Raw genomic sequence first — 23,651 nt, forward strand, 5'->3', positions numbered from 1 at the left:
ATTGTTGCGCAGAATAAAGGTTAAGTAGTCTTTTCATATAAAATGTATCTTTTTACGGAATAGACTGGGCTTTACTGAAATAAGGGATCAAGACAGAAGCTAAACAAAATCCTCATCATGGAAATCGACCGACACCTCAGCTAAGCTATCAAAGTCGATGAAATCGGGAAGAATGGCTGTCATCAAAACCTCAAGCTGCTGAAAATCCTTTGTTCTCTGTGCGAAAGAATAGACATCCGAACAGGAATTGTAATGATAAAGGTAGTCCTTTAGGAAGATTAAGTACTGTAATCTAACGTACTGAACTATAGATCTGAAATATCTAAGTATCCGGCCTAATTAAGCCTTGAGCTGGGAAAAGCTGTGTCAACTAACCACTGACTATCCTTTGAACTACTAACCCCTTGATCATAACATTATGCATTATGACCCATAGGTAAAAGATTGAAAGTTTCCTTTGATCTCGAAAACGCTTAGTGTAAAGGAGTGGGGTTATCACTAGGAATGATCGTTTTACCGGATCTGTCGATAGTGGTGTGGATGTCATGGTCTGTTTCTCTTTGTTAGGTGTCTGGAAGGTGCTCTCACATTATCATCTTCATCTTCGTTGGTTTTTGCTCTCATCAGTTCCGACTCGACATCATTCACAGTCAGCCTCACATCTCTCAAGGTTATAAGCTATCACCACGACCAAGGACACTCTGTATCAGTCATATCCTAGAAGAAAGGGAAGAAAACATTTCGTTTTCAATTGATCACGTCCCCATACTGTAGTATCTATCCAGGTAGAAGCAGTGTTCCATCATCATACTCAACCATATTACCAAATTCATATCATACCAATCAAATCGTCAACATCGACGTTAACAAATCATCCTCATTGGATTTCCATTTCATCGAGCTCAGATAAATACGATTGAAAATACGACCATCCCCCATCGTCCAACAATTCAGAGGGCTAGAAAGGGTTTTGGGACGTGGTCGAATCTCATTTTGACTGAAAGAAGATGGCTTTCAAACTTGAGCCTAGTGAGTAGTCTACTTTACACTGTCAACCTAACCAGAACAAGCTAATTATATATCTGATTCATTACCACAGTCGAAATCGTAGCCATCTGCTTAGCATCCTTCGCTGTCCTTCTCATAACCTTCTACGCCCTATACAAACTCACCAAATCATGTCGGACATCCTCTTCAGCATCTACCACGCCTATACATGAATCTCGCAACCAGTACGGATACGGTGGTGGTAATGGATATGGATATGATCATGGAGGGAATGCTCATAATCCATTTATGAATTATCCATATTCTGCTGGATCTTCATCCAAAGGAATGGGGGGCCGGAATACACCTACACCTATACCAACTACAATACAACCATCACCTTCTACTGGACATACTACGCTCGTTACTCCTTCTACCGCCAGCGGGGGAAAGAATGGACATAAATTGAAGAAAGGCGGTATAGGGTTGATACATTCACCTTGGCAATCGTCTAATAAAGATAAAGAAAAGGTAGATATGGAAGAAAAGACCAATGATGAATTGGTCGTGGTCACTTATGAAGATGGATTAAGGAAATTAGGTATTCAACCTATACGTGAGATCCCCCAAGGGCCCCAAGGGGGAGTGGTAAATCAATATAGAAACGTACCTCCGATTAATACAAACGTGTCATTCGTCAACCCAAATCCAAATCCAAATACCAATTTATACACTCCTGCTTCTACAATCACACCGTCTGCGATGGCGTCTTCGACTCGACCCGAAATGGTAGAGAGAGAATCATCCAGGAGGACATACCATTCCGTTGCTGGAAGGGGACACGGTGCGGGACGAAGGGGCCATACGAATACGATGGGTACGATGGGTAGTAATCTGTTGCCTAGTTATTATATAGAAACGAATGCGGGGGATGATTGAGAGTCGAACAGGAATGAATAGATCTTCGTTTTTGCGTTTTGTTTTAGGTTCCTTCATGTTGGTTCATGAGAAATGCATCATTATACTATTCTGTTCTATATGTTATGTAGCAAGATCGACCTGAATGTGATTGTGATCGTGATTGTCAATGAATGGTTGGTACGATATCAAAGATTTCTTTATGATGATTCTGAGATGCGATCATCATCAGATCAGCGAATATTCATTTTCAGATTATAACAGTAAGATAACCTCTATGTACCGAAGAGGTTTGGAAAGAGAAGGTCAAAGGGTAGATCGTCAAGTATATTCTCTTCCATCATATCACTTATACCTAACTAACACACTTGCACCAGAATGATGATGGTCTTATCAATCACTTCTTCACTCACCCATGAAAACCTCTTTATGACCTTCTGCTTTTCCAATTCCCATATTCTGCTCCGCCTTGATCCTCCTCTCTTCCTCTTTCCGCAACTTGATGGGTCCCAATACGTATCTATCCAATAAAGAATATTCGAAATAAGCTCCAAGGGCTACTAGACCGCCGAATATCAATTTCTGATTAGGTGATAATGCTATATGGAAATAGTGATTGATCAGTAAATCATGCTACTTGATCGCCCGAAAGATCTCAAGGAGATATCGTTCTATTGTAAACCGAGAAATCACAGGGATACGATGAGATAGGGCTAGAACAGTCAGTACATACCCCTCCATGCTGATGAGATGGCCTTCCTATTTATCATATCACTTATATTCTGATTCTGCGGTCCATTCGGCTGAGTCGCATATTTACGTATGGCGAACGACGGTCGACTGGGTCCAGCAATGGACCCTATGGATAGGGGTGAAGATCTGAATGACATAATAGGAAGACTGATAGATGGAATATCGAAGAGCAAAAGTTTTGGTGTGATGTACTGTACGAGCAGAATGACATCGGAGTTGAAGAACTGTTGCGCTTCAAATATCCGAGGGAGCTTATCTGCGGTCGGTTTATCGATTGTTGGATCCAATGATCACTTCACCTCTCTATGCATGCCTCACTGCATCTTCATTTTGTCTTTCTCTGGTATATTCTCATTTATCGCATCTCGTTGAGAAAACACTCATCTCAAAGAAACCTATGTACCCGTACCCATATATAACTACCAGGAATGGAAAAAATGTATATACAAAATTATGCTAAAAGACAATATATTCAAGATCATTCTCTTCTCTCTCCTCACGCTGGCTGATCTAATAGAATCGACATCTATGTATCTTTTGGTGCTCGCTTGAATAAGGGGTATGTGTAGAACGAATACAGGGAAGCAAATAACAGTAACGGAAAGTAAGCAAATCCTAGTGTAATGATGCGCGTGCTTTGTCTAAAGTACGACACATCCCCCACAACAGCCTTTATCTACTTGATCATCTTTCTGATCGGCACGACCGCCTACTCCGCCAGCAGCTGATTTACCAGGTGCACTAGTCGCTTGGGGTGGACCAGATTCCTGTAAATATATAGCATATCAAATTAGCCCCTGCCATGCAAAGCACGGTAAATTTGCGAAGACGCATTGTGGTGAGATGTACATGCGATGTCAAATCAGATAGTCAAACTCACCTTCTGATACCTCCTGATAGCTCTGACAACAGCAATGAAAGCTTCATCCACATTTACACGTTGCTTGGCTGAAGTCTCGATACATTGTGCGTTGAATCTCTTAGCGAGATCTCGACCCTCTGGGAAAGTAAGACAGTCAGTTGCAAAATCCGCGAACGTCGTCAAAAAAGCGATCTTCTCAACTCACCATGTGGTTGCACTTGTCGCTCATACTCCAGATCACACTTGTTGGCTACTACGACGACAGGGAAATAATCCTTGTCTTTCACCTGCACCAGAAGATTCCATGTCAGCTTGATTTTCTTTGGCAGTTGCTAATGCAACGCGAGATCCAGCTCACTCTCAAGATCTGTTGATGGAAAGTTGACACCTCCTCGAACGAACTCCGCGAGGTGATTGAATAGACCAAGAGGAAGCCCTCGCCTAAATATCAAGTACAGGACGATCAGCTCGGAGCTCGGCCATTCAGAGATAGCTGACATACCAGTTCTCATATATTGTTCTCTCATCGCACCATACTCCTCCTGTCCTGCAGTATCAAGCACATCGAGTAAAGCCACCTCTTCATCGATTATACATTGTTTTCTGTATGAGTCCTCTACATTTCACAGGGTATATCGTCAGCTAAGTGATGTGGTTATACACTAAAGTAGAAGCTCACCAATCGTTGGATCATACCTTTATCACATCGATACAAAATCCTAAATCAGCACGAACCTCCCTTACACAAGCTAGTATGACGCCACGGCACACGCCAATTCTGTTAGACTCACTCATCGACGAACTGGAGAACAAAGCGTAAGATTAGTCGACCCATCTCCTGCATTGGAATGAAGGATAGGATGTGAATGTGAATGTGAGAGAGGTGAGCTTACATGGGACTGGATGAACTGGATGGTCAATGCTGATTTACCAACACCTATGAGTATCGCACGATGAAGGAATTAGCGATAACTTGTGAAAGGGGTTCGAGCAGTGAATGATATGGACAGTAGAGTGAATGGAGATACGCCGGATAGGTGTCCAATCGAAGCGATCATTGAAGGATGCCTGCCCTGCCTAGTCAAATGGCCTTTCCAGTACTACTCTCTTCCATCTATTCCGTACATCTCTCTCTGATCAAAGGACTTGTGTTTCTTATCCCACGCACGGACCCTAAAGATTCCTCATGGTTGACGGAGAAACGCTCAACTCACCACCACCGCCGACAACTACCAGCTTGTACTCGCGCAAGAATTGAGCCTGAAGCAGCCAGAACATGTCAGCTTGCTGTCAGTAAACCTGAAGGGACAGTTCAGCTCGAAGACGCGTACTCACCTTGGACATGATGGGATCCTATCTATGTCTTTTTGGAAGGGAAGGGACGATTCGACTGGTATTGATTGTTGATCTACTGATGGACGAAAGAGGGACTTGATGAAGGATCGACGAGTGGTAAAGTCGTACCGAGGAGTGAGGATGGGTCGAGGTTAGGTGATATCGAGAAGAAGAGAGTGTGAAGATGAAGTAATGTTGATGGATTGATTGAATGAGATGCAATGATGAATTGATGTCTGTATCTTTGTCTTTGTTCGTGACTTGCTTCAGCTCGGATCCCTTTATTTCCTTATTTCCTGGTTATTTAATTGGGCCACCCATTCAGCAGGACGGGAGGAACATTACCTGCTCATACACGTGATTCCAGTGAATCATCCGGGATTACGGCATCCGGTAGTACGTGTGGCACATGTTGCAACCAGGTGAATACGAGGTGAATAATCGGAATGATAAGATAACTGCAACGACCGATCATCTTCCGATCCGAAGTACAAACACCTCGAATGATGCAAGACCAGTCGGGGTATAAATACGTGTCGACGTGTAGATCAATATGTGATACTTTCCCCCATCAAATCAACCAATCCCGTTCATATCGATAAGCATATCTCAATCCAGTATCCAGTCAATCATGTCAGGTGGATTCAACGTTTTGCTCTTGGGTGCTGGACCCATCAACTTTGGTAAGTACTCAGTCCATTTGTCTACGTAACATTATCTCAGCTAGGACTGTATACTTACGATGATCCTCTTGGTCGTATAGGAACAACCGAAGGTCCATGGAATCATGTCCGTACTATATTCCATTCTATGTGAGACAGTATAGCTGACATTGTACACTGACGTCAATGAGTAGTCAAAGAGATTGGAACAGTGCGTATCTTATTCATACCTCATGAATCTCTTGTACTGACCGAATGGATCCATAGGAAACTTGGCTCTCGACTTAACGTAGTTGGTCTTGTTGACTTGAACAAAGACCGAGCCAACTCAGTCTTAGCCATCAAACGGGCCGATGCAAATGTCAAACATGGATATGAGAACACAAAGGTATTCGGAAGTATCAAAGAAGCTGGAGAAGGATTGAAAGGTGATGATACCCCTCAGTAAGCTATCAACTCTGGACGTGGGAATTGCACTCGTACTGACTCATGGTTTGACTTTTGACAATATAGTCTCGCTATATTGGGATTCCAAGCCAACTCTCGAGGATCCACTCAACCAAATCACGATAACGAACTTGAACTTTTACGATATTTCCCCAAAGTGGGATTGTTCATCGAAAAGCCCATTAGTGATGTAGAGGATCTCAAGGAGGTCGAAGCCGTTGGAAAGAAATTGGAGGAAAATGGCAATGTCACTTCCGTAGGATACATGTTGAGGTATCTTAAAGGTATGTCGAGGTGTAACCTTCGACCGAAGGCAAATGGAAGGAAAGCTGATACGGAAAATGTCGTAACTTAGCTGCTCGAGAAATCAAGTAAGTTGTTCAAGTGCAATATCCTTTTGAGACGCTATCAGCTTATCGACTTTTCACTCGCATAGGAAGCTTATCGACGAAAATAACTTGACTGTAATGCATACTCAAGCTTCGTACTTGTTTGCCTAGTAAGTTCCGCATCTCTATAATTGACTCGATAAACAGACTGATATACAGAATGTGTGTTCAGTGATTTCGCTGCCAAGGACTTTTATGGATATTGGAGCAAATCCCGAGAACCAGGACGTGAGTCAGCTACTGTATGTTCTGATAAGTCAGTCTAGCTGACATGTTGATATACCATATCAGCCATCGTAACTCAAGCTACCCATATCTGTACGTTCACTCCCAGATCAAAAAGTCAACAAACGATCTATCAAGCTTATTGACAAGTCTCACTACTAGGCGACTTAACTCGATACTTTACTCCTCCCGTGTTGCTCGACTCCGTGCATACCAACACTGTCGAACATACCGACCCAGCAGGTAAACTTTCGATTCTGAGATTCGACGAAGAGAACCTGGTCAAACCTGAAGATCGAATTCCTAGGATCACAAGTTCCACTTGGAGGTATGAGAATGGTGCTACGGGAAGTCTCCTACATGCTGTCGTTCTACACGGTAAATTCAGAACTTATATATTGATATAGTATTCAATGGCTAATCTTACCTTTTTGTCATGTTGTAGAGGGTGATTACGATTGTGAATTGATGATTCTAGCAGACGGTTGGAAATTCAGATTGGTTGATCCTTATGGTACTTCACCGAGGTTGTATGTCAGGAGACCCGGTACGACCGAGGAAGGTGAGTGAATTGCGCTTGTATCTAGACTGAAATTGGGAAATGTTAATTTGGGATCTGCTCGTGAGTAGTAAGAACGATATTCACAGATGTAAGTCCACACTCTGCTCGGTATCTTCTTCTCAATATGTGCCAACTTATGATCTTGATTCCAAATGTACAGGACGACTGCTACCTGACTGAAATCGAAGCGATCATAGATGTGATTGATGGTAAATCCGATAAATCAGTTATTCTTTCACCTTATGAGGATGCCATCAAGACTTATGAATTTGTGAGTTTCTCCTCTCCTTCTTCAAATAAGCCACTGTGAAGATGTATGATTTGCTGACTTGCTGTGTAGACTTGGGCGATCAGGTTGGCAGGTGAAAAGTCATTCAATGCTAGAGGTGGGTTGACAGGAAAGAAGTAGAAGATAGAAAATGCGAATACAAAATGTTAGAAGGAGTATACAAGTATCATATATCGATAGAAGAAATCGAATTACTATGAAATGTCTCCTGAAGTGGAATTGTTCTCAAAGTTCAGGTGATATTCATTACCCCACAGAGTGTATAGTACAGTACACCTGCAAAGTGGATTTAGAAAGACATGAATGACATAACATGAGTTATATACACTGAATTGAATCTGCCTTATTATACTTCTTTCTATCCCTTGTCCCCCTCGATTCGTTCTTCCGTCTTTCAATGATTTAAAGCTACATGAAATATGAAAAGAGAAAATTCACATGCTTTTACGGCCCATTCCTTGTCTACTCAGCATCCCATCCCTCGAGGTTTCTGAGTAATTTGTAGAAGTATCGAGTAGCGTTCAAATGACCTTCAAGGCTGATTCGCTATTAATCAACCATATGGAAATCAGCTTTCTGTTTCAGTATCACACGATGAGGTTTACAGCCAACTCACCTCATTGACAGTATGTTGATTGAGGTTCTCAGTAATCAATGTAGGGGTGAATCTGTAAAGATCAGAAGTGAGGTTCCAGAACCACCTCGTATCGGTATTCGCTGTTAGGTCCAATCATATCAGTTTGCAATATCACACCACAGCATGCATCAAGAGTAGGACATACCGAACATTCCTGAAGGAGAAGCGATGGTATCATTACCAAATACTGCTTTAGCGGTTCCACCGAGTAGAGCGAATGATTTGGTTCGATCAGAAGTGATAGGTGCGGGTTCCAGGCTCAATCCACCAGGTACACTCAACGTGATATGAGAAGTAGAATTCTCGTGATGAGCAGAATGTGGTTCATCGAATGCCGAGATGGTATAACCAAGTTTTTTTGCGAGAGGCCTGAGTACTTGAGCAACGTGAGAGAGAGTTTCGTTGACTGAAGAGGTAAATGAGATTCGGTAGTTGACAGTGGCTACATGATTGCTCAATCAGTGAGTTTGTCCGGATCCCGTGATGCTGACGAAAAACTCACCATCAACAACTTCGGGCAAGGCATTTACTTTGACCCCACCATTGATCAAGTCGATAGCCTGAGTGGTCGCCAGGAAACTATTCAAAACCCTATCCTTCTTTGCTAATTGCTGAGCAAGCTGGTCCCACTGTCTAGGATCTTTGAGTTCATGTTTGATCGACTTAGGGAATTCAGGAGCGTAGTCTGCTAGACAGTTAAGAGATTTAAGGAAAGGTGATTGGGGGGATAAAGTAGGTTTGAATGGGTGTGCTTCAAGTCCAGCGAGGAGAAGGGAGATGATTCCAACTGTATACGACGACAATATTGTCAGCTGTTTGATCCCATGCAGCACATCCAATAGAGCTGAACCTACTGGCGGTGTGAGGAGGGGGAACACTTGAATGTCCACCTAATGTCTCCACCTTGACATTGACGTTTACCGATCCTTTCTCGGCCATACCGAAGCTTGCGACAGTCGCACCGTAATCCTTCGAGATTCCGGTAAATCCCTCATCAACAAGGAAGGCGATACCATCAGGTCCGTATCGCTTGAGAAGTACCTCGGAGATATGTCCTGACCCTCTTGACCCACCAATCTGTATCACGCAATCTCACGTCAGCTCTATGCCCATATTAGGTAGATGATAAGATATATAGGACATACCTCTTCATCAAATCCATTTGCTACAATAATAGTTCTTTCAGGTTCATATCCCTCCGTAACTAACCTTTCCAGTGATCCGTATATAGCCAATAAAGTATTCTTACAATCACTTACACCCCTACCCCAAATCCAGGTACCGGGAGTTTCTTTAGTCGCATTGACCGTAACTTTACCCTCAAAAGGTGGGTAGCTCCATTGATCCAACGTAGCAGGTAAGACCGGTACAGTATCTGTATGAGCCATCAATAAGATCGGTTTGAGATTCTTGTTTTTACCTTCCCACGTAAACAAATGTCCATGGACATTTACATTTTCGTATTTGATTGGTTCTTTGAATAATTTGGAAAATTCATAAGAGAGGTAATGAGAGAATTCATAGTGTTTGTCGAATATTGGATCACTAGCGTTCGTGGGGAGGTTATCATATGATTCGGTGTTAATTTGTACTGCTCTTGAAAGTCTTTTGGTAGCTAGGGAGGCATACTCATGATCGTTTACTACATCCCAGTCGTTACCGATATTTATGATTGGAGGTTGGACGGGACATCTTGCGCTTTCTTTGGCTGCTACTTCGACTTGAGAGTATGGTCTGATGGAGCTGAGGGAGAGCGGCGCGATGAAAGAGTAGTAGATGATAACAAGGGATAGAGGGACGATGTGCTTGAGAGCGGTTCCGACTTTGGATTTAGGTCGAGCAGGTGATTGAGGGGAGGAGGGTAGGACGAGAGGGAGCTGTTCCCCTTTCTCGGAGGTGGACATGGTGACGTGGATGTGAGAGGAGAGGAGAAGAGGGCGGTAAAGAGGAAGAGAAGAGAAAAGAGAAAGATAAGGATGGGAATGAGGTGATGTACCCGAGTGTGGTAACTTGAGTCTTGTAGTACCAAATGATGCGACGCACGGACATGACCGAACACATGATATCACGTCATGTGGCATATTACACAATGCGATTTGTGCGAGAATTAGGATGATCATACTCTCTCGTCATGTATATCCACTTTCACCTGGCTCTGACAAAGGCAATGTCTGAATCCAGCGATCAATATTGGATCTCAGATCAGTAGCTGATGTCGACTGTTGATGAAACCCTTTCGGAGTCGATCCATCACAAGCACTCGATCCTCCGGGACAGTCCACTAGGCTACCATGACCACTCCGACCACCGAGGGGTTTGAATTGATTTCGTAAGCACCGCAACCAGTGACCGACCATCAGGTGTCTTTCCTTTTTCTCTTCCTTGCTCTTCATCAGGATGCAGGCGAATTTCAGCATTGCTGTTGGATCAGTCATATCACCTGTCCATGATGGCACAGTCACCTACATAGTGCGGTACATTCCACAAACAAAAAACCAGTCAGTCTAGGGCCGTGGGGATCGGAGATGATGGTGTAAATTACTGACCAATTCGTCATTCTGCAAGACCATCATGTCTGTCTCCCAAATATTTGATAACACGCGAATACCATAGACCCTTCTAATCACTGAAGAAGGTGGTGAACAACTAATTGGATCTGCTCGTCAACCGGTACCTGCGGTTTTTTGAACATCGTCATTTACGCCGCTTCTGTTGATCTGATCTCATTTTGTTGTTTGGTTCGATTGGTCGGAGACAAGGCTTACGGTGTGCACAAGGCATATTCACCGCCTATATCTTCCATAATATCTTTCAAGAGGCGCCGTATGGTATGGATCAAGTCGACTTTTCTCGTAAATCTGAATCGCGCTTCCTTGAGTTTCTGAGCACATTTATGTAATTTGGCAACAAGTGATCTATACAGCTGACTACTCTGTCCTGTAGAAGGCCCGGAGTGCATTGAGCTGGATAGATCGTATGGAGATGGACGACTAGGCTATACAGTACGTGCAAGGCATCAAGGGCTGATCACAGAAGAGGTAGAATATGATTACAAAATGTGCAACGGAATGGATGGACACTCACATGTCCCAGTACGAGAATGTAACAAGCCAGATAGTCCTTGTTAGCAAGCAGTTCTGCTCTATATGATTGTATACCTCCTGGCGCTTCGTAGTATACACATTCCACGATACCATGTCGAACAAGGATGATGCTATATCGAACTTGGGCTTCATCTGTGTCCAAGTCAATAAACTCTTCTGAGGAAGTGATCAGGGACGACATATTTGCTGCAGACAATTTATGAATATGAGTGGCGACATACAGAGCTATATAGAACATGTATTCCATGTAAGTGCATTTCATTGCTGTACGAGTGATACTCTGGATTTTAGGTTAATAGCCAGGCGACAAGCAAGGAACCAAACAATCGTGTTTAACCATGTGGATCCCACGAGCTTACTTCCGGATCGGTCAAGTCCGAAAGGGGACCAATGGTGCGATAGGGATGAAGCACAAGGTGCCCACCGGATCACACAGATTGTTCATTGAGAGATCGAGAGATATCATACTGCATGTTGTTCCTGCGATCTCATCGAGACTGAATCCAGAAGAACAAGATGAAGCTGAACGAGAAAGACGCTGCCCAGCTTGGGCTTGACGCTCAGCTCCCTAGACCTACAACATCGACTGTCGATAAGCAATCGTCGAAGAGGATAACTACCCAGGTCATCCGACTGTCCGCCTTGTTTGGTATCATACTATATCTCAGTATCTACAATTCCAAATTTTTCGGAGCTCAAAATGGACAGAACGAAGCTCTCATCACTCAAGATGACAGTCAACTCAATTCGTACTGGCATGGTATCGCTACGAAAGGAATGAAGTTCTCCCTTCCTCGGCCTGATAAACATCATGATCACCATGATCATAAGCACAAACACCCTCATCATCCTCATGGGCATATCTCACCTAAGGAAGCTGAGAAGATCTTTTTATCTGTTCCAAGTAACGACAGTGCGGCGGCGTAAGTCAACTTTCTACGATTGTTAGATATCATCCGAGTTAAAGGTATTAGTATTGACACTTGTCGGTGGGAACAGAGCGTCAGAGAGATACACTTCATACCCCCATCCAGCTGGTTCAGGCTACGATCTCTACTCAGCGCTTGCACTGAAGAACGAATGGGAGAGGGAACTTGGCTTGAGGGTTTCAGGGGCGAACGAACTTGTGTACGAAGCTGGATCGGCAGAGTCGCAAAGGAGGATTAGAAATGGGGCGGACAAGTTGAGTGTTTGGGTTGATACGGTAAGTGCTGGTTTCGTCCTACAAATCGTTCATAATTCAAAAATCATACGCGCGCGCTGGGGAATGAGGACAGAATGCGGAGGACTACTATAGCTTACCTTGAATGATGATCCCAGTACTACCCAATCCTCAATACTCCTGTCCACGCCTCCGTCACCCTCCTCACCGATCCACCATTCAAAGCGAAATTGAGGGAAGATATAGTTGAAGGTGATCCTGATTCTCAACTACGGGATGAAGTCCCAGTCTTCCACGGTCTGTCTGCTAGTGGAGACATAAAGGCGAAATATGTTTATGCCGGATATGGAAGGAAGAAGGATTTCGATCTATTGCAAGAGAAAGGTCAGTATCAGCTGCTCAACTACTCTAAATGGTGACCACCAAGCTGATAGTGTATCATTCCTCTCAGGTGTCGATTTCAATGGGAAAATTGTCTTGACTAAATATGGTGGCTCGTTCAGAGGTCTCAAGGTTAAAGGTGAGCGCTCTCATCACACGTAACGCTCGATATCGCTGACATCTAAAAAAATTGTCACAGCCGCTCAAGAAGCTGGTGCAGCTGGAGTGATCGTCTTCACTGATCCAGGAGATGATGGTGAGATCACCGAAGCAAATGGATACGAAGCCTATCCTGATGGACCTGCTCGACAAGTGAGCTGATCACTAATCCATTGATTCTGCGAACAAAGCTAATTTTCCTTTGTATAATGCGATAGCCGAGTAGCGTTCAAAGGGGTAGTGTCCAATTCGTCAGTCAGCTCTTCTCATATCGTCGACCTCAATAAGCTGATACAACCTGCTTTAAAACAGTTATCTAAATATCCCGGAGATCCAAGTACACCAGGGGAACCAGCTTATAAGAACGCTACCAGAGTCGAAAGTGGAAGTCAACCTTCTATACCATCGTGAGTGAATCTCTTTATTCACTATGTACCTATACGGCTGATGCAAAAATCGTAGATTGCCTTTATCCTACGAAGATGTAATACCGCTCTTGAAAGCTCTGGAAGGAAAAGGTATTCATGCCTCTGAATTAGGTTCTGACTTTACTGGTGGATTGGGATACCATGGTGTTGATTACTATATTGGTCCAAGCGATGTCGATTTACATCTCGTTAACGAGATGAACGATAGGGTATTACCTATCTGGAGTGAGTTAACCTCGTCCTATCTTACCAAAATCTCAAAGCATGTACTATGTGCTGATATGCGGTGATGATTTCAGATACTATGGCTGTAATTCCAGGTCATATCACAGATGAGGTTGTAATCTTAGGTAACCACCGAGATGGTAAGTCAGCTTTACCAGTGTGTTATGCTCTGAAGCATAGCAAGCTGACATTCCCACTTTGTAGCTTGGGTTTTGGGTGCATCTGACCCCAATTCCGGAACAGCCTCCCAGTATGAGGTAGTCCGAGGATTAGGAGCACTCTTGAAGAAAGGCTGGAAACCACTCCGAACAATTATCTTAACCAGCTGGGACGCGGAGGAGTATGGCTTGGTAGGATCTGTGGAATGGGCTGAAGATTTCGGTGATTGGTTGGTCGAGAATGGTAAGTTGACTTCAATAATTGCTGTTTCAGGTTGACTGACATTCTGTATGGCTTACCTGTAGCGGTCGCCTACCTCAATATCGACGGATCAGCTTCTGGAACCAACTTCCACGCTTCTGCTTCGCCCGTATGTTACCTCGACCGAACAGTCCAAAGTGAAGGGTGGAACTGACGAAACGTATGAGTTTAGTCGATAGCTTTAGCGCTCAAAGCTGCCGCTGAAGAGATCAATTCCAGCTCTGACCCCAAGAGATCCGTCTACGATACTCGGAACGACGGCGGTGATTGGGACGACTTCAACGCTGTCACTTCTGGTGAAGAACAATTTGAGACCTTGACTGTTGCCGGTGGTTCCGGAATTGGTGCTTTGGGGTGAGCGCATTCTTTCAGGTGTAACATAACGAATCCAGATGTTGATTTCGTTGATTACAGATCCGGATCGGATTATACTCCTTTTTTACAGAGATACGGTGTAAGCTTACCGCATAATCAATGTCAGAAGTGCTAGCTGACAAATGCTGAACCATTATAGATTGCTTCAAGTGATTTGGGATATAAAGGTCAGCTTCCTTCATCCGCCACACCTTCCCAGGGCTTGGCTGATCACCTTGAATCTCAGGTGGTCCTAAGGATCCTGTTTACCATTACCACTCGATATACGATTCTCATACCTGGCAAGCTAAGTATGTCCCTTCTCTTCAGCCGCAATATCTCCTAGGACCTCGGGAGCAACATTGTCTCCGCTAATGTCTGCTCGTCCTTTCGCAGATACGGCGACGTCGGGTTCCACAGACACACCGATGCCGCTAAAGTGATCGGTCTTTTGAGTGAGCGGGCACTTCCTTGTGGATCGAGTTCAAACATCAGCTGACAATATTTTGTAGCATTAAGATTGGCTGATACCTTGATTCTACCATTGAATACAACTCAATATGCCCGTGACCTGGAATACTACCTTGAAAAGTCAGTCCAGTTCTCCATATACTTACATGTAAAACGCGACGAGAAGCTAACTTGATATTTTAGGGTTCAAGGCATAGCCAATTCCTCCTCGTTGCTACTCGATGGATCGATCAATTTCGAAGCACTTGAATTATCGATCGAATCGGTCCGAAAGGCTTCTACCAAATTAGACAAGGAGAAGAAGGAACTGGTCGAAAGACTCAGGAAGCTATTACCCAAACCCAAATTCGAACACAATAAACCATCCTTTGTGTCCAGGATATTCGGTAAAGGTTGTGATCATCACCAAAAAGATGTGGATGTTGAGGGTATCAGACTTCCCATTCCTCACTTGCCCATCCCCAAGCTACCCTCGTCGCACAAGTTGAAAGAGATCAAAGAGGTTTTGAAAGAAATAAGAGTGGTTAATAAGAAGTTACAACATTTCGAATATGGTTTTATCTCTGAAGAAGGTTTGAAAGTGAGTCGAAATCTTGAATTTCTAGCTTCAGCATCATCATCATCCAACAAACTATCCAGCGTTTGTCGCCATGTGGAGGGGTGTGAGCGCCGTTTGATACATAGCTGACTTGTGTGGTATGGCGTATAGGACCGAGAATGGTACAAACACAAGATCACCGCCCCAGGTCTATGGTTGGGATACGGCGCAACTACCTTCCCATCCATCACCGAGGCGATCACCATTGATCATTCATCTAGTCTTGCACAGAAGGAAGTGGACGATGTGGCTCAGTTATTGAACAGTGTGGCCCAGAAATTGAATGCTTAAATTGATATATTTGTGCTGGAATATGAGGAGTACTGATAGGAGGCAGAAACGGAAGAATGGAATTGCTCGAATCTCGGAAGGAGCGGAATGGATAGAGCCAACCTCATCATATACGCATATAGACTATGTATTCTGATTATGAATCGTGGTTGACTCCGGGTGATGCAACCCAGATGAGGTATGGCGGAGGCACAAGTAAGTGGTGGACACTCGGTGTGGAGGTCAAGTGGGAAGTGAGATGATGAGATGATGCTCTCACGCGATTGAGGTTAGCGTAACTACTCGCACTCATCATAACCGGCTAAATCGCAACCAGCAGCAACAGATAAGAACAGTCCATTCCATTCAGCACATCATCACCGCCGTTCATCGTTCAACTATCATCTCAGATTCACATAGCAGCTTACAAGCACATCGCGACCAGGACTTCCACTCTAGGAATCGCCAGAGAACCTCCTATACTACACGTCCACGCCGATTAATCACTTACCCGCTCAAGATGAACGGAAGTTCCTCTTCTTCATCATCCTCATCCTCATCCCTTGACATGTACTCTTTGGTAAGTCCTTACGTCCATCCCAGACTCTATTTCCTGTTCTTTCTACTCTCGATATCCTAGACTAGCAGCACCCTCCATGACCTTTCTCCCATCTCTATCGCTAAATTGATATCCTGCTAACCTTCCTGTTCATCATTGATAGCACGACGTCATCCTCAATTACATCGAAACATCCGCCTACTCCTCTACCGCCCGGATCTTGTCCCGGACGAAACTCAGATACGGGGATGGAGATTGTAATGGCAACAAAGAAGAACAGAATAGTGATGGGAATATTGACAATGATGGCGAGGATAGTATGGACATCGATCGCGATGAAGATGACGAATTGGAAGTTGGATTAGAAGTACCGGATAAGAAAGCTGGTAAATCCCCTGTGAAGAGGAAAGGGGTGGAGTTTGATGAGAGTGATCTGGAAGGGATTGAGAAGAGGCGAGGTTAGTGATTTGACTCCCTCATCTGGGGAAGGTGACAGTCATTCTTTTCCACTTCGGAGTTCCATAACACCTGAATCAACTTATCTAGCTTAGAACATTCGGGATCGACTTTGAACTGACATTATGCCCTACACTAATATAGCTATCCTGGATCACATTCTCAATGGGTCCATCTCCAAGTCCGTCGACCTACTTAACACTCATTTCCCATCCGTTCTCAACGAGTCCCTTTCTCCAATCACCAATGGAAGTGGTAATGCATTTCATTTCAGTCGATATACCAGTCTGAGCCCAAATCCGGGTCCTTCAAATCACTCTATTCCAGTACTACCTCGGTCGACCGATCCGGCACATATCAAATTGAATCTACAAATTCAAGAATTCATCGAACATTTTCGTCCCCTTAATCCATCCTCTCTTGGTGGTTCCTCACCTTCGTCATCCGCCGGTTCACTCACCGGTTCGACGAGCAGCATAAATCTTACGAACGCTCTGAGTGCCGCGCAAGGTTTACATACCGAGGCTAAACGTCTTTCACCAGAGATACGTGCGATATTCCTCAAGGAGATTAATGATGCGGGAGCACTATTCGCTTATTCCAATCCTGAGAACAGCATCTTGAGTGGGTTCTTAGATCAGAAGAGAAGGATAAGACTCAGTGAGATGGTAAACGCAGCTATACTTAGTGAGTTTGAGTTCATCACTCAATCTCTGGATGTTCCTTACGATAGTGTGCTGATCATCCTGTATACTCCCTTGATCCGTAGAATCTCAGAATAAACCTACTCAATCTGCTCTGGAAAATTACGCAAGACGGACAACGTTACTGTACAAGTTGATGAATGATCATGGCATCGATCCGAGACCCATATCGACGACTGATGATTTGGGCTTGAGTAGTCACGGTACGGATCAGAAAGGTAGAGAACATTTGGAAGAGGTGTGTCATACTGAGTTGACCCGCCATCTTCTCTCCCCTGTTGATCCCTAACCCACCTGTGGTCATAATGCTGACCTCTTTTCTCTTGCGCTATCTATATAGTACTTCAAACAGTCGAATGGGAAACCTTTCAACCTACATGAATTTGTGAATTCGACTTGGTAGCTTTGTTCATATATCTTTGCACCTCATGACGCTGTCTCTCCTTCTATTGTTACCACTCATGTTGTTTGAATGTATGTAAACCACATCTCAGCATACGTGCGACCTTTCACATTATTTGCTTCTACATACAGAGCATCAATCATTTCTATGTCTGCACAGTTCCTTATGATTCCATTACTTATTTGATACCTTCCAATACCCTAATTGTATAAACGTGTAAATTTCGTAAATGCATTATCGTCTCATACACATACTAGAGCTGACCTGCGAAACGTATGATTATCATTTCATATGATATTTGTAGCCTGAGCTTTTATGAAGCTAAAACTTCCTGAATCCGTATCATCCCCTTTCCCTACTCCACACCCTCTGAGATAATATGTATGCCCAAAACCTATACCCAGAAATGGTCGGAGGGGATGCATAACAGTATAAGGTTTGAAGTACCCGCTGAGCGTTTCAGAAGGTTGATTACCGAAAGAGATGCTTTCGGCGGTAACGGGTGAGAGGTGTCCTTGGGTCGTACGATGTAAAGCGAAATCTGCTGAAGGATCATCGTGCGAGGTACAGTGCAAATTGGAAATGGTTGATAAGAGCCCCGAGTGAGCTTGGAAAGAGGCGTAGGAGATACCGTTAGGGTGGGATAAGATTGATTCGATGGGTGAGGACAGTGTACGGAGATCGTAGGTGTTGATCATCCCGTTGGCACTGGATATGTATGGACTATAATCAGTACACATTGCGTATATTAGAATAGTCACAGAAGAGTAAAGTCAAATAAGTATTTTGCTGATAGCCTGAGAACGGTCTTGAGGTAATGTGCATCGAGATCGACTCACCAAGCAGAAGAGATGTTTTTACTTTCACCTAATACCACCCCAATCTTATTGATCGCCGTTCTTCTCACAGCCTCTTTCGTCATCCTTCCACGATCCATATCCGAGCATGAATCACCTCTCCATGATATCAGAGCTGTTTTCCTTGACTGTCTGAGATCGAATAATCTGATTTGACCATCTGCTTCACCTGCGAAAATCAAATTGCCAGATACAGGTTCGGTAATTAGGGTGGTTATAGGAGCGGTGGATTCGGTGTTCAATGCCTGTGGATGAAGTCAGGTCATTAGTATTTTGAGGATTATCATCGTCACTATTAGCAAAAGCAATGCCACAAACTCACCCGAACACATCGCTCAGCCGGACAATCCCAAACGTTGACCTTGTCGCTACTGCCGCCTACACATAATAGTCCACTGGACCTGTACCATGTAGAGATCAATCGCCTTTGATACTCCACATCAGCCCCGATCTTAGGTGATGATAAGTCTAATGCTCGAAAATTCGCAATAGGTTTGATCTTTGAGGGATCTTGTGGTCCCGCTAGGATATGGATATCTCCGTTGGCTACAGCACAAGATTCGTTGTCGAATTTACTCATTAGCTCACCTCATCTGAACGAACCGGGCATGGCAGGGTGAATGGAAGACTTTCAATCCACATGAAGCGTGATAGGAGAAGGTACTACTCACTTATCTCAGCTAAGATGACAGTCTGCTCGTGCAGTTCATTCACGAACCTAGCAGATGAAATCGCTTCGGTCGAAGGTAAGTCAAGATGAACGTGGCCCGTCTTACGTGAAGTTGACCAGTCCCATAATCTACAATGAAAACCGATCAGCATTTTGATCCTACTCTATATGGATGGTTGATTCTCACAGAAGATCATGACTCCTATTACAGGACATGACAGTACTATGGAACGAATGGAAAGTCATATTTGTCCATGGATCAGGTGCAGAAATATTCTTGATGGCCCATTTCCAAGGTAGACCGACTAAGATACAGTATGTTTAGTTGAAAATATCAATTCACATACTGCATCACTCGAGATAGAGTACGATCCTTTCTCTTTCTGCGCGACTTACCCTGTTGTTCAGCTACGACCATACTGTCTTCTAGTACTCGGTGTCTCAATGTCCATGTTCTTTCTCTCGAATCGCCACTTTGAGAGGTCATCACCTTATCAGGAATTAGGTCGGGTCTTCTTCCAGCCTATTGACCAGCCAGAAACAGAGCTCAGATATCAGCTTCAATGCCACAAGACAGAAAGATTAATGAGTGCGTAGCACTTTTTTCAGGATGGGAACCACATGAATCTGGGACTCACCGCTAAGTAAGATTGTAAGACCGCTTTAGTCCTTTCGAATAGCTCGTTGTTCAGCCTCTTACGCTCATCTTTCCCTTTCTTCACCTTGTCCTCATCGTGATCTTCCACTTTACCTTCCTTGTCACTTTCAATTCTATGCCAATTCGCGACCAAATGATATTTTGATTCTATGACTATCTTCAGCAATTCCTCTGTCCATTTCATACCATCATCCGCTCTATCACCGTTCAAAACCAACGTCGAAATTGGTCTCCAATGTTTCTGTTGTTCATCCTCATGTTTGCGTAGTTTGTTCAATATAGCATCCAAGGGGTTATTTACAATCTTGTTGACATGATTATCGGGATCATTTTCGAATCGCTTTGCGACCTGAAATACCTTTTGTAAGGTCTTCATAATTTCCAATTGATCCTTCGTTATCCCCAGACCTCTTCCTGTATTAACAATAGTCTCTTCAACCTCTTTCCTCGTGTGGGGTATAAACTCCACGGCAGATTGCAAGATCGATATCCAGATCGCCAATTCGGCAAATCCATCCGCCACCTTCAATATCCTCATGTACATTCTGGCCACTTCCCTTCTTACTAATGGCGATCCCTCATCTTCCGAGTGGTTCAATAGGACCTTTACAATCTCTAAAGACGGTTTCATCTCCAATTGTAATCCCTCTGCTCCCATCGCCCCCTCGGACTTAGGTATCCATCTTGATAAAGCGTAGATGGCTGTTGCTCTGGTTTCGACCGTATTTGATCCGATCATATCCATCAAATTCATCTTCAACCCATCGATCAATCCTTTATCATGTCCTAAATCACTTTGTCCGTCTTCAGGTTGATCCAAACTACCTAATACTTCAGCGATCAAAAGTGCTCCCCACTGTTTCATTAATTCCCTATCGCTCTTCAACATGATTCCAGACATACTCAAAGTCTTAATGACGAATCTCGGTGCTTTTCGTCCACTGACAAAATTCGCTATCGTACTCAGTACAGCGGCAGTTTGAATAATTAGACCTATCCTTTCATCTTCTTCCAACATATTTTCCTCAATCCCTTTCCCATTCACATTGACATCTTTAACTAGATTATCTTCTAATGCACCCAAAAAGAACTTTACCGACGGTACGTCTGTGAGTTTCTCTGACGTGAGACCTTCTTTAGCCAAAGCCAATACGGCTAAATCGTATCGTACAAGTGAAGACCATATTGATATCAACTGATTCTTAATCTGAGGATCTTCCAAAGCTAATAATTTAGCAGCTACGTCCAAAGCTCCACCTTGGACTGCATGTGCTAAACCCCTTATATCCAATATTCTCAAACATGAATCGAGAGCTTGACAAGCTTGAAGACGGAATTGCTTGGTCATGGCAGCAGCGCAAATGATAGGTAATCTACTTAATGAAGGTGTCATACCTATCCCATTTTTGGTCACACCCGATCCCGACCCGGAATATCCAGTGGATCCAGAGGGTTCGGATGATAAGGTAGTAGCAGTCGTGATTGATTCCAATTGATCTTGCATGAAAGAAACTAATTTCAAATCCTTCTCCCACGAATTGTCGATTATACCTTCATCGAAATACTTGGGTAATTGTTCAAACAGATTATCCAATATTAAATCCCAAGTGGTCCATAAAGTATGTCCAGTCGAGCTGGGTATAGTAGGTGTACTTTCCGGATTAACCCTGTAAGAGCTGAATACCCTTTGAGAAAGTATAAATCCAGACGAAAGGTTGTTGACTAAATCACCTGATTTACCAAATAATTTCTGATAATCATTTCCATCTAATGTCTGCCATGCAATGGTATGTATAATCGATAATAATTCGTATGATAATCGATCTTTCAAGTTTGAAGACATATTTTCCCAAAGAAGTATCATATATTCTGAATTTCGAGGAACGTAACTTGAACTTGAACTTGAACCGTCACCTTTAGTCAATGGAAAAGTCTGTAAATTATGATATAACAATGCGATTCGTAGTGGATTAGTCAAGCATGCTGTAAATAGATCATCTGGCATTCCGTTGATTCTAGGAACGGTCTGATTAGGTCCACAAGATGCGAAATGGATTTGACGTCTTGAGTAGACCGGTGGATGGATTTCGGCAATTTGAGGATTTTGAGCGGCAGCGGCTTTGAATTGGTTGTCGATTTCTTCAGCTTCGGTCAAAGCAGCTTTGATGAATCGTCCAGAGAATGATACATCCCATACGTAACATGTTGAAGAGCCGGCCCAAGCTAGTACATCAAATAGCATGATGGGGATATATCTGTTCACGTGCACGATCGGTCAAATGAAGAAATCGATAGCGAAGTAATTGAAGAAGAATTTGGGACCCACTCGGTAGGTCCTCCACCATTCTGCAAACACTCGTCGAACCCTCTATCATAACACCATAGTTCGCCTTGTTCGGTCGGTGGTTCCTGTATCCCATGACCATTGTAGATGACTGCGACGTAGTTGTTTTGGCCTGCTTGTTGACGAGCTCGTTGTAAATGATGCTGGATGACCAATTTGGAAGGGTCGGGGGCCTAAAAGTGGAGAAATCGTGAACAGGACATTGAAGAAGCAGGATACATGGAAGGAATGATCGAATTAGGAAAAGAACTTACGGTCCTGCAATCCAATGTAGAATGTTTAGATAGACCTCTGATCTGCTGTGAATATTCTATCTCGATAGGTCAGCGAAGTAGAAACACCACTATTGAATTGTGGCATAAACGCACGTTTCATAATCTTCATCATACTTCCCATTGGATCTTTGACCGAAGGTGTCGTCCAGGCATATTGACCTACATCTCTCAGACCCATCTCATGGGATAGATGTAAACATGTGATGAGTACAGCTTGGCTACAATGACCAGCTATTGGAATATCACAAAAACCGACAGTATCAGCTCTCGTCACTGGCCTTAATGCAGTTGAGGAAACCCTCAACCGAAAAGTGAACGAAAAAAGGAAAAGGGAGGCTTGAAGCAGAGTCAACTCACCTCCCCCACTTCCCCTATCATCAACCTCAACCAGCTCATTATCCTCCCTCAATTGATATCTTACTCCCGCCCAAGCCAAAGGCGGTCTATCAGGACCGATTGTTCCTGACAACCCTCTCGTACTGGCCCATGAAGAAGTATTGGTAGTTATCCATCCGGAGGATACAAGTGATTTATCGCTTTTCATCGATTGGTTCATCCCTTGAGCAGTGAATGATAAGTTTCGTTGATGCTGATGCTGATGTTGATGATTTGACATCTTGTTGGAAAGATCGATGGTCCATATATATATATATATATATAATATATGTATGTATGTATGTGACCCTGATGGGAGATAGGATTACCTGAAATACAAGTCAATTGTGTGATTTAGTATAAAATGATTGATGGATGATAACGTCAGTAGTCGTAGTGGAGATGGTTGAATCAAAGAAGGCGTAATTGCAAAATCAACCTTCCTTTGTTATGATAGATAATCAACAAAGGATGGGGAAAGTACCTCTCTGGTCGAATGAAGTATCCCCTTTCGTCATGTAGTTGAGCAGCATATCAATAATAAATAAAGCTGTTCTAGGTTACACATCAGTACAGTTCAAAATGTACTTAAAACTACATGCTACATGAGTTACACGAGTATCTTCCAATATGCAAGGATCAAGCAATATACTCTTTCCAGCCAATCATTTTACGCACAAAGCACAATAAACAAGCACGTTACTTTGTTTTG

The 23,651-nt window shown here is 43.5% G+C and overlaps 9 protein-coding genes across 9 annotated transcripts; 4 read left to right on the forward strand and 5 right to left on the reverse strand.

Moving 5' to 3' along the window:
* Positions 1 to 1,007: 1,007 nt before the first annotated feature.
* Positions 1,008 to 1,926, forward strand: L199_005837 (uncharacterized protein; the record flags this gene model as incomplete). Its single annotated transcript, XM_064891540.1, has 2 exons — positions 1,008 to 1,029; positions 1,100 to 1,926. The coding sequence occupies 2 exons, from the start codon at positions 1,008 to 1,010 to the stop codon at positions 1,924 to 1,926; spliced, it is 849 nt and encodes a 282-aa protein (XP_064747612.1).
* A 179-nt stretch (positions 1,927 to 2,105) lies between these two features.
* Positions 2,106 to 2,795, reverse strand: L199_005838 (uncharacterized protein; the record flags this gene model as incomplete). The annotated part of the gene is made up of 3 exons (XM_064891541.1): positions 2,106 to 2,116; positions 2,319 to 2,504; positions 2,639 to 2,795. The coding sequence occupies 3 exons, from the start codon at positions 2,793 to 2,795 to the stop codon at positions 2,106 to 2,108; spliced, it is 354 nt and encodes a 117-aa protein (XP_064747613.1).
* A 504-nt stretch (positions 2,796 to 3,299) lies between these two features.
* Positions 3,300 to 4,864, reverse strand: L199_005839 (Ras-like protein; the record flags this gene model as incomplete). Its single annotated transcript, XM_064891542.1, has 10 exons — positions 3,300 to 3,425; positions 3,539 to 3,657; positions 3,726 to 3,807; positions 3,879 to 3,961; positions 4,023 to 4,136; positions 4,200 to 4,216; positions 4,312 to 4,322; positions 4,414 to 4,457; positions 4,735 to 4,780; positions 4,856 to 4,864. 10 exons carry the CDS (start codon positions 4,862 to 4,864, stop codon positions 3,300 to 3,302), a joined length of 651 nt encoding a protein of 216 aa, XP_064747614.1.
* A 622-nt stretch (positions 4,865 to 5,486) lies between these two features.
* L199_005840 (uncharacterized protein) lies at positions 5,487 to 7,549 on the forward strand (the record flags this gene model as incomplete). Its single annotated transcript, XM_064891543.1, has 13 exons — positions 5,487 to 5,538; positions 5,619 to 5,644; positions 5,712 to 5,728; positions 5,785 to 5,961; positions 6,031 to 6,258; positions 6,401 to 6,463; positions 6,526 to 6,581; positions 6,645 to 6,671; positions 6,741 to 6,956; positions 7,024 to 7,140; positions 7,209 to 7,228; positions 7,301 to 7,411; positions 7,481 to 7,549. The coding sequence occupies 13 exons, from the start codon at positions 5,487 to 5,489 to the stop codon at positions 7,547 to 7,549; spliced, it is 1,179 nt and encodes a 392-aa protein (XP_064747615.1).
* Positions 7,550 to 7,891: 342 nt separating this feature from the next.
* L199_005841 (uncharacterized protein) lies at positions 7,892 to 9,970 on the reverse strand (the record flags this gene model as incomplete). Its single annotated transcript, XM_064891544.1, has 6 exons — positions 7,892 to 7,975; positions 8,046 to 8,146; positions 8,212 to 8,508; positions 8,569 to 8,853; positions 8,921 to 9,143; positions 9,212 to 9,970. The coding sequence occupies 6 exons, from the start codon at positions 9,968 to 9,970 to the stop codon at positions 7,892 to 7,894; spliced, it is 1,749 nt and encodes a 582-aa protein (XP_064747616.1).
* An 857-nt stretch (positions 9,971 to 10,827) lies between these two features.
* On the reverse strand, positions 10,828 to 11,351 carry L199_005842 (uncharacterized protein; the record flags this gene model as incomplete). The annotated part of the gene is made up of 2 exons (XM_064891545.1): positions 10,828 to 11,061; positions 11,151 to 11,351. 2 exons carry the CDS (start codon positions 11,349 to 11,351, stop codon positions 10,828 to 10,830), a joined length of 435 nt encoding a protein of 144 aa, XP_064747617.1.
* A 335-nt stretch (positions 11,352 to 11,686) lies between these two features.
* On the forward strand, positions 11,687 to 15,659 carry L199_005843 (uncharacterized protein; the record flags this gene model as incomplete). Its single annotated transcript, XM_064891546.1, has 19 exons — positions 11,687 to 12,093; positions 12,170 to 12,374; positions 12,491 to 12,716; positions 12,784 to 12,852; positions 12,913 to 13,025; positions 13,091 to 13,123; positions 13,185 to 13,279; positions 13,335 to 13,525; positions 13,600 to 13,665; positions 13,730 to 13,927; positions 13,990 to 14,054; positions 14,118 to 14,299; positions 14,360 to 14,399; positions 14,460 to 14,487; positions 14,547 to 14,610; positions 14,696 to 14,754; positions 14,812 to 14,890; positions 14,954 to 15,350; positions 15,480 to 15,659. The coding sequence occupies 19 exons, from the start codon at positions 11,687 to 11,689 to the stop codon at positions 15,657 to 15,659; spliced, it is 2,697 nt and encodes an 898-aa protein (XP_064747618.1).
* Positions 15,660 to 16,158: 499 nt separating this feature from the next.
* Positions 16,159 to 17,760, forward strand: L199_005844 (uncharacterized protein; the record flags this gene model as incomplete). The annotated part of the gene is made up of 5 exons (XM_064891547.1): positions 16,159 to 16,218; positions 16,361 to 16,655; positions 16,798 to 17,340; positions 17,423 to 17,595; positions 17,698 to 17,760. 5 exons carry the CDS (start codon positions 16,159 to 16,161, stop codon positions 17,758 to 17,760), a joined length of 1,134 nt encoding a protein of 377 aa, XP_064747619.1.
* Positions 17,761 to 18,047: 287 nt separating this feature from the next.
* Positions 18,048 to 23,180, reverse strand: L199_005845 (uncharacterized protein; the record flags this gene model as incomplete). The annotated part of the gene is made up of 11 exons (XM_064891548.1): positions 18,048 to 18,468; positions 18,600 to 18,862; positions 18,940 to 19,163; positions 19,289 to 19,416; positions 19,475 to 19,592; positions 19,684 to 19,810; positions 19,926 to 22,200; positions 22,272 to 22,462; positions 22,544 to 22,599; positions 22,658 to 22,795; positions 22,922 to 23,180. The coding sequence occupies 11 exons, from the start codon at positions 23,178 to 23,180 to the stop codon at positions 18,048 to 18,050; spliced, it is 4,200 nt and encodes a 1,399-aa protein (XP_064747620.1).
* Positions 23,181 to 23,651: the final 471 nt, after the last annotated feature.

The sequence above is a fragment of the Kwoniella botswanensis genome, chromosome 1, assembly GCF_036426115.1.
Source record: "Kwoniella botswanensis chromosome 1, complete sequence".
Classification (NCBI taxonomy): domain Eukaryota; kingdom Fungi; phylum Basidiomycota; class Tremellomycetes; order Tremellales; family Cryptococcaceae; genus Kwoniella; species Kwoniella botswanensis.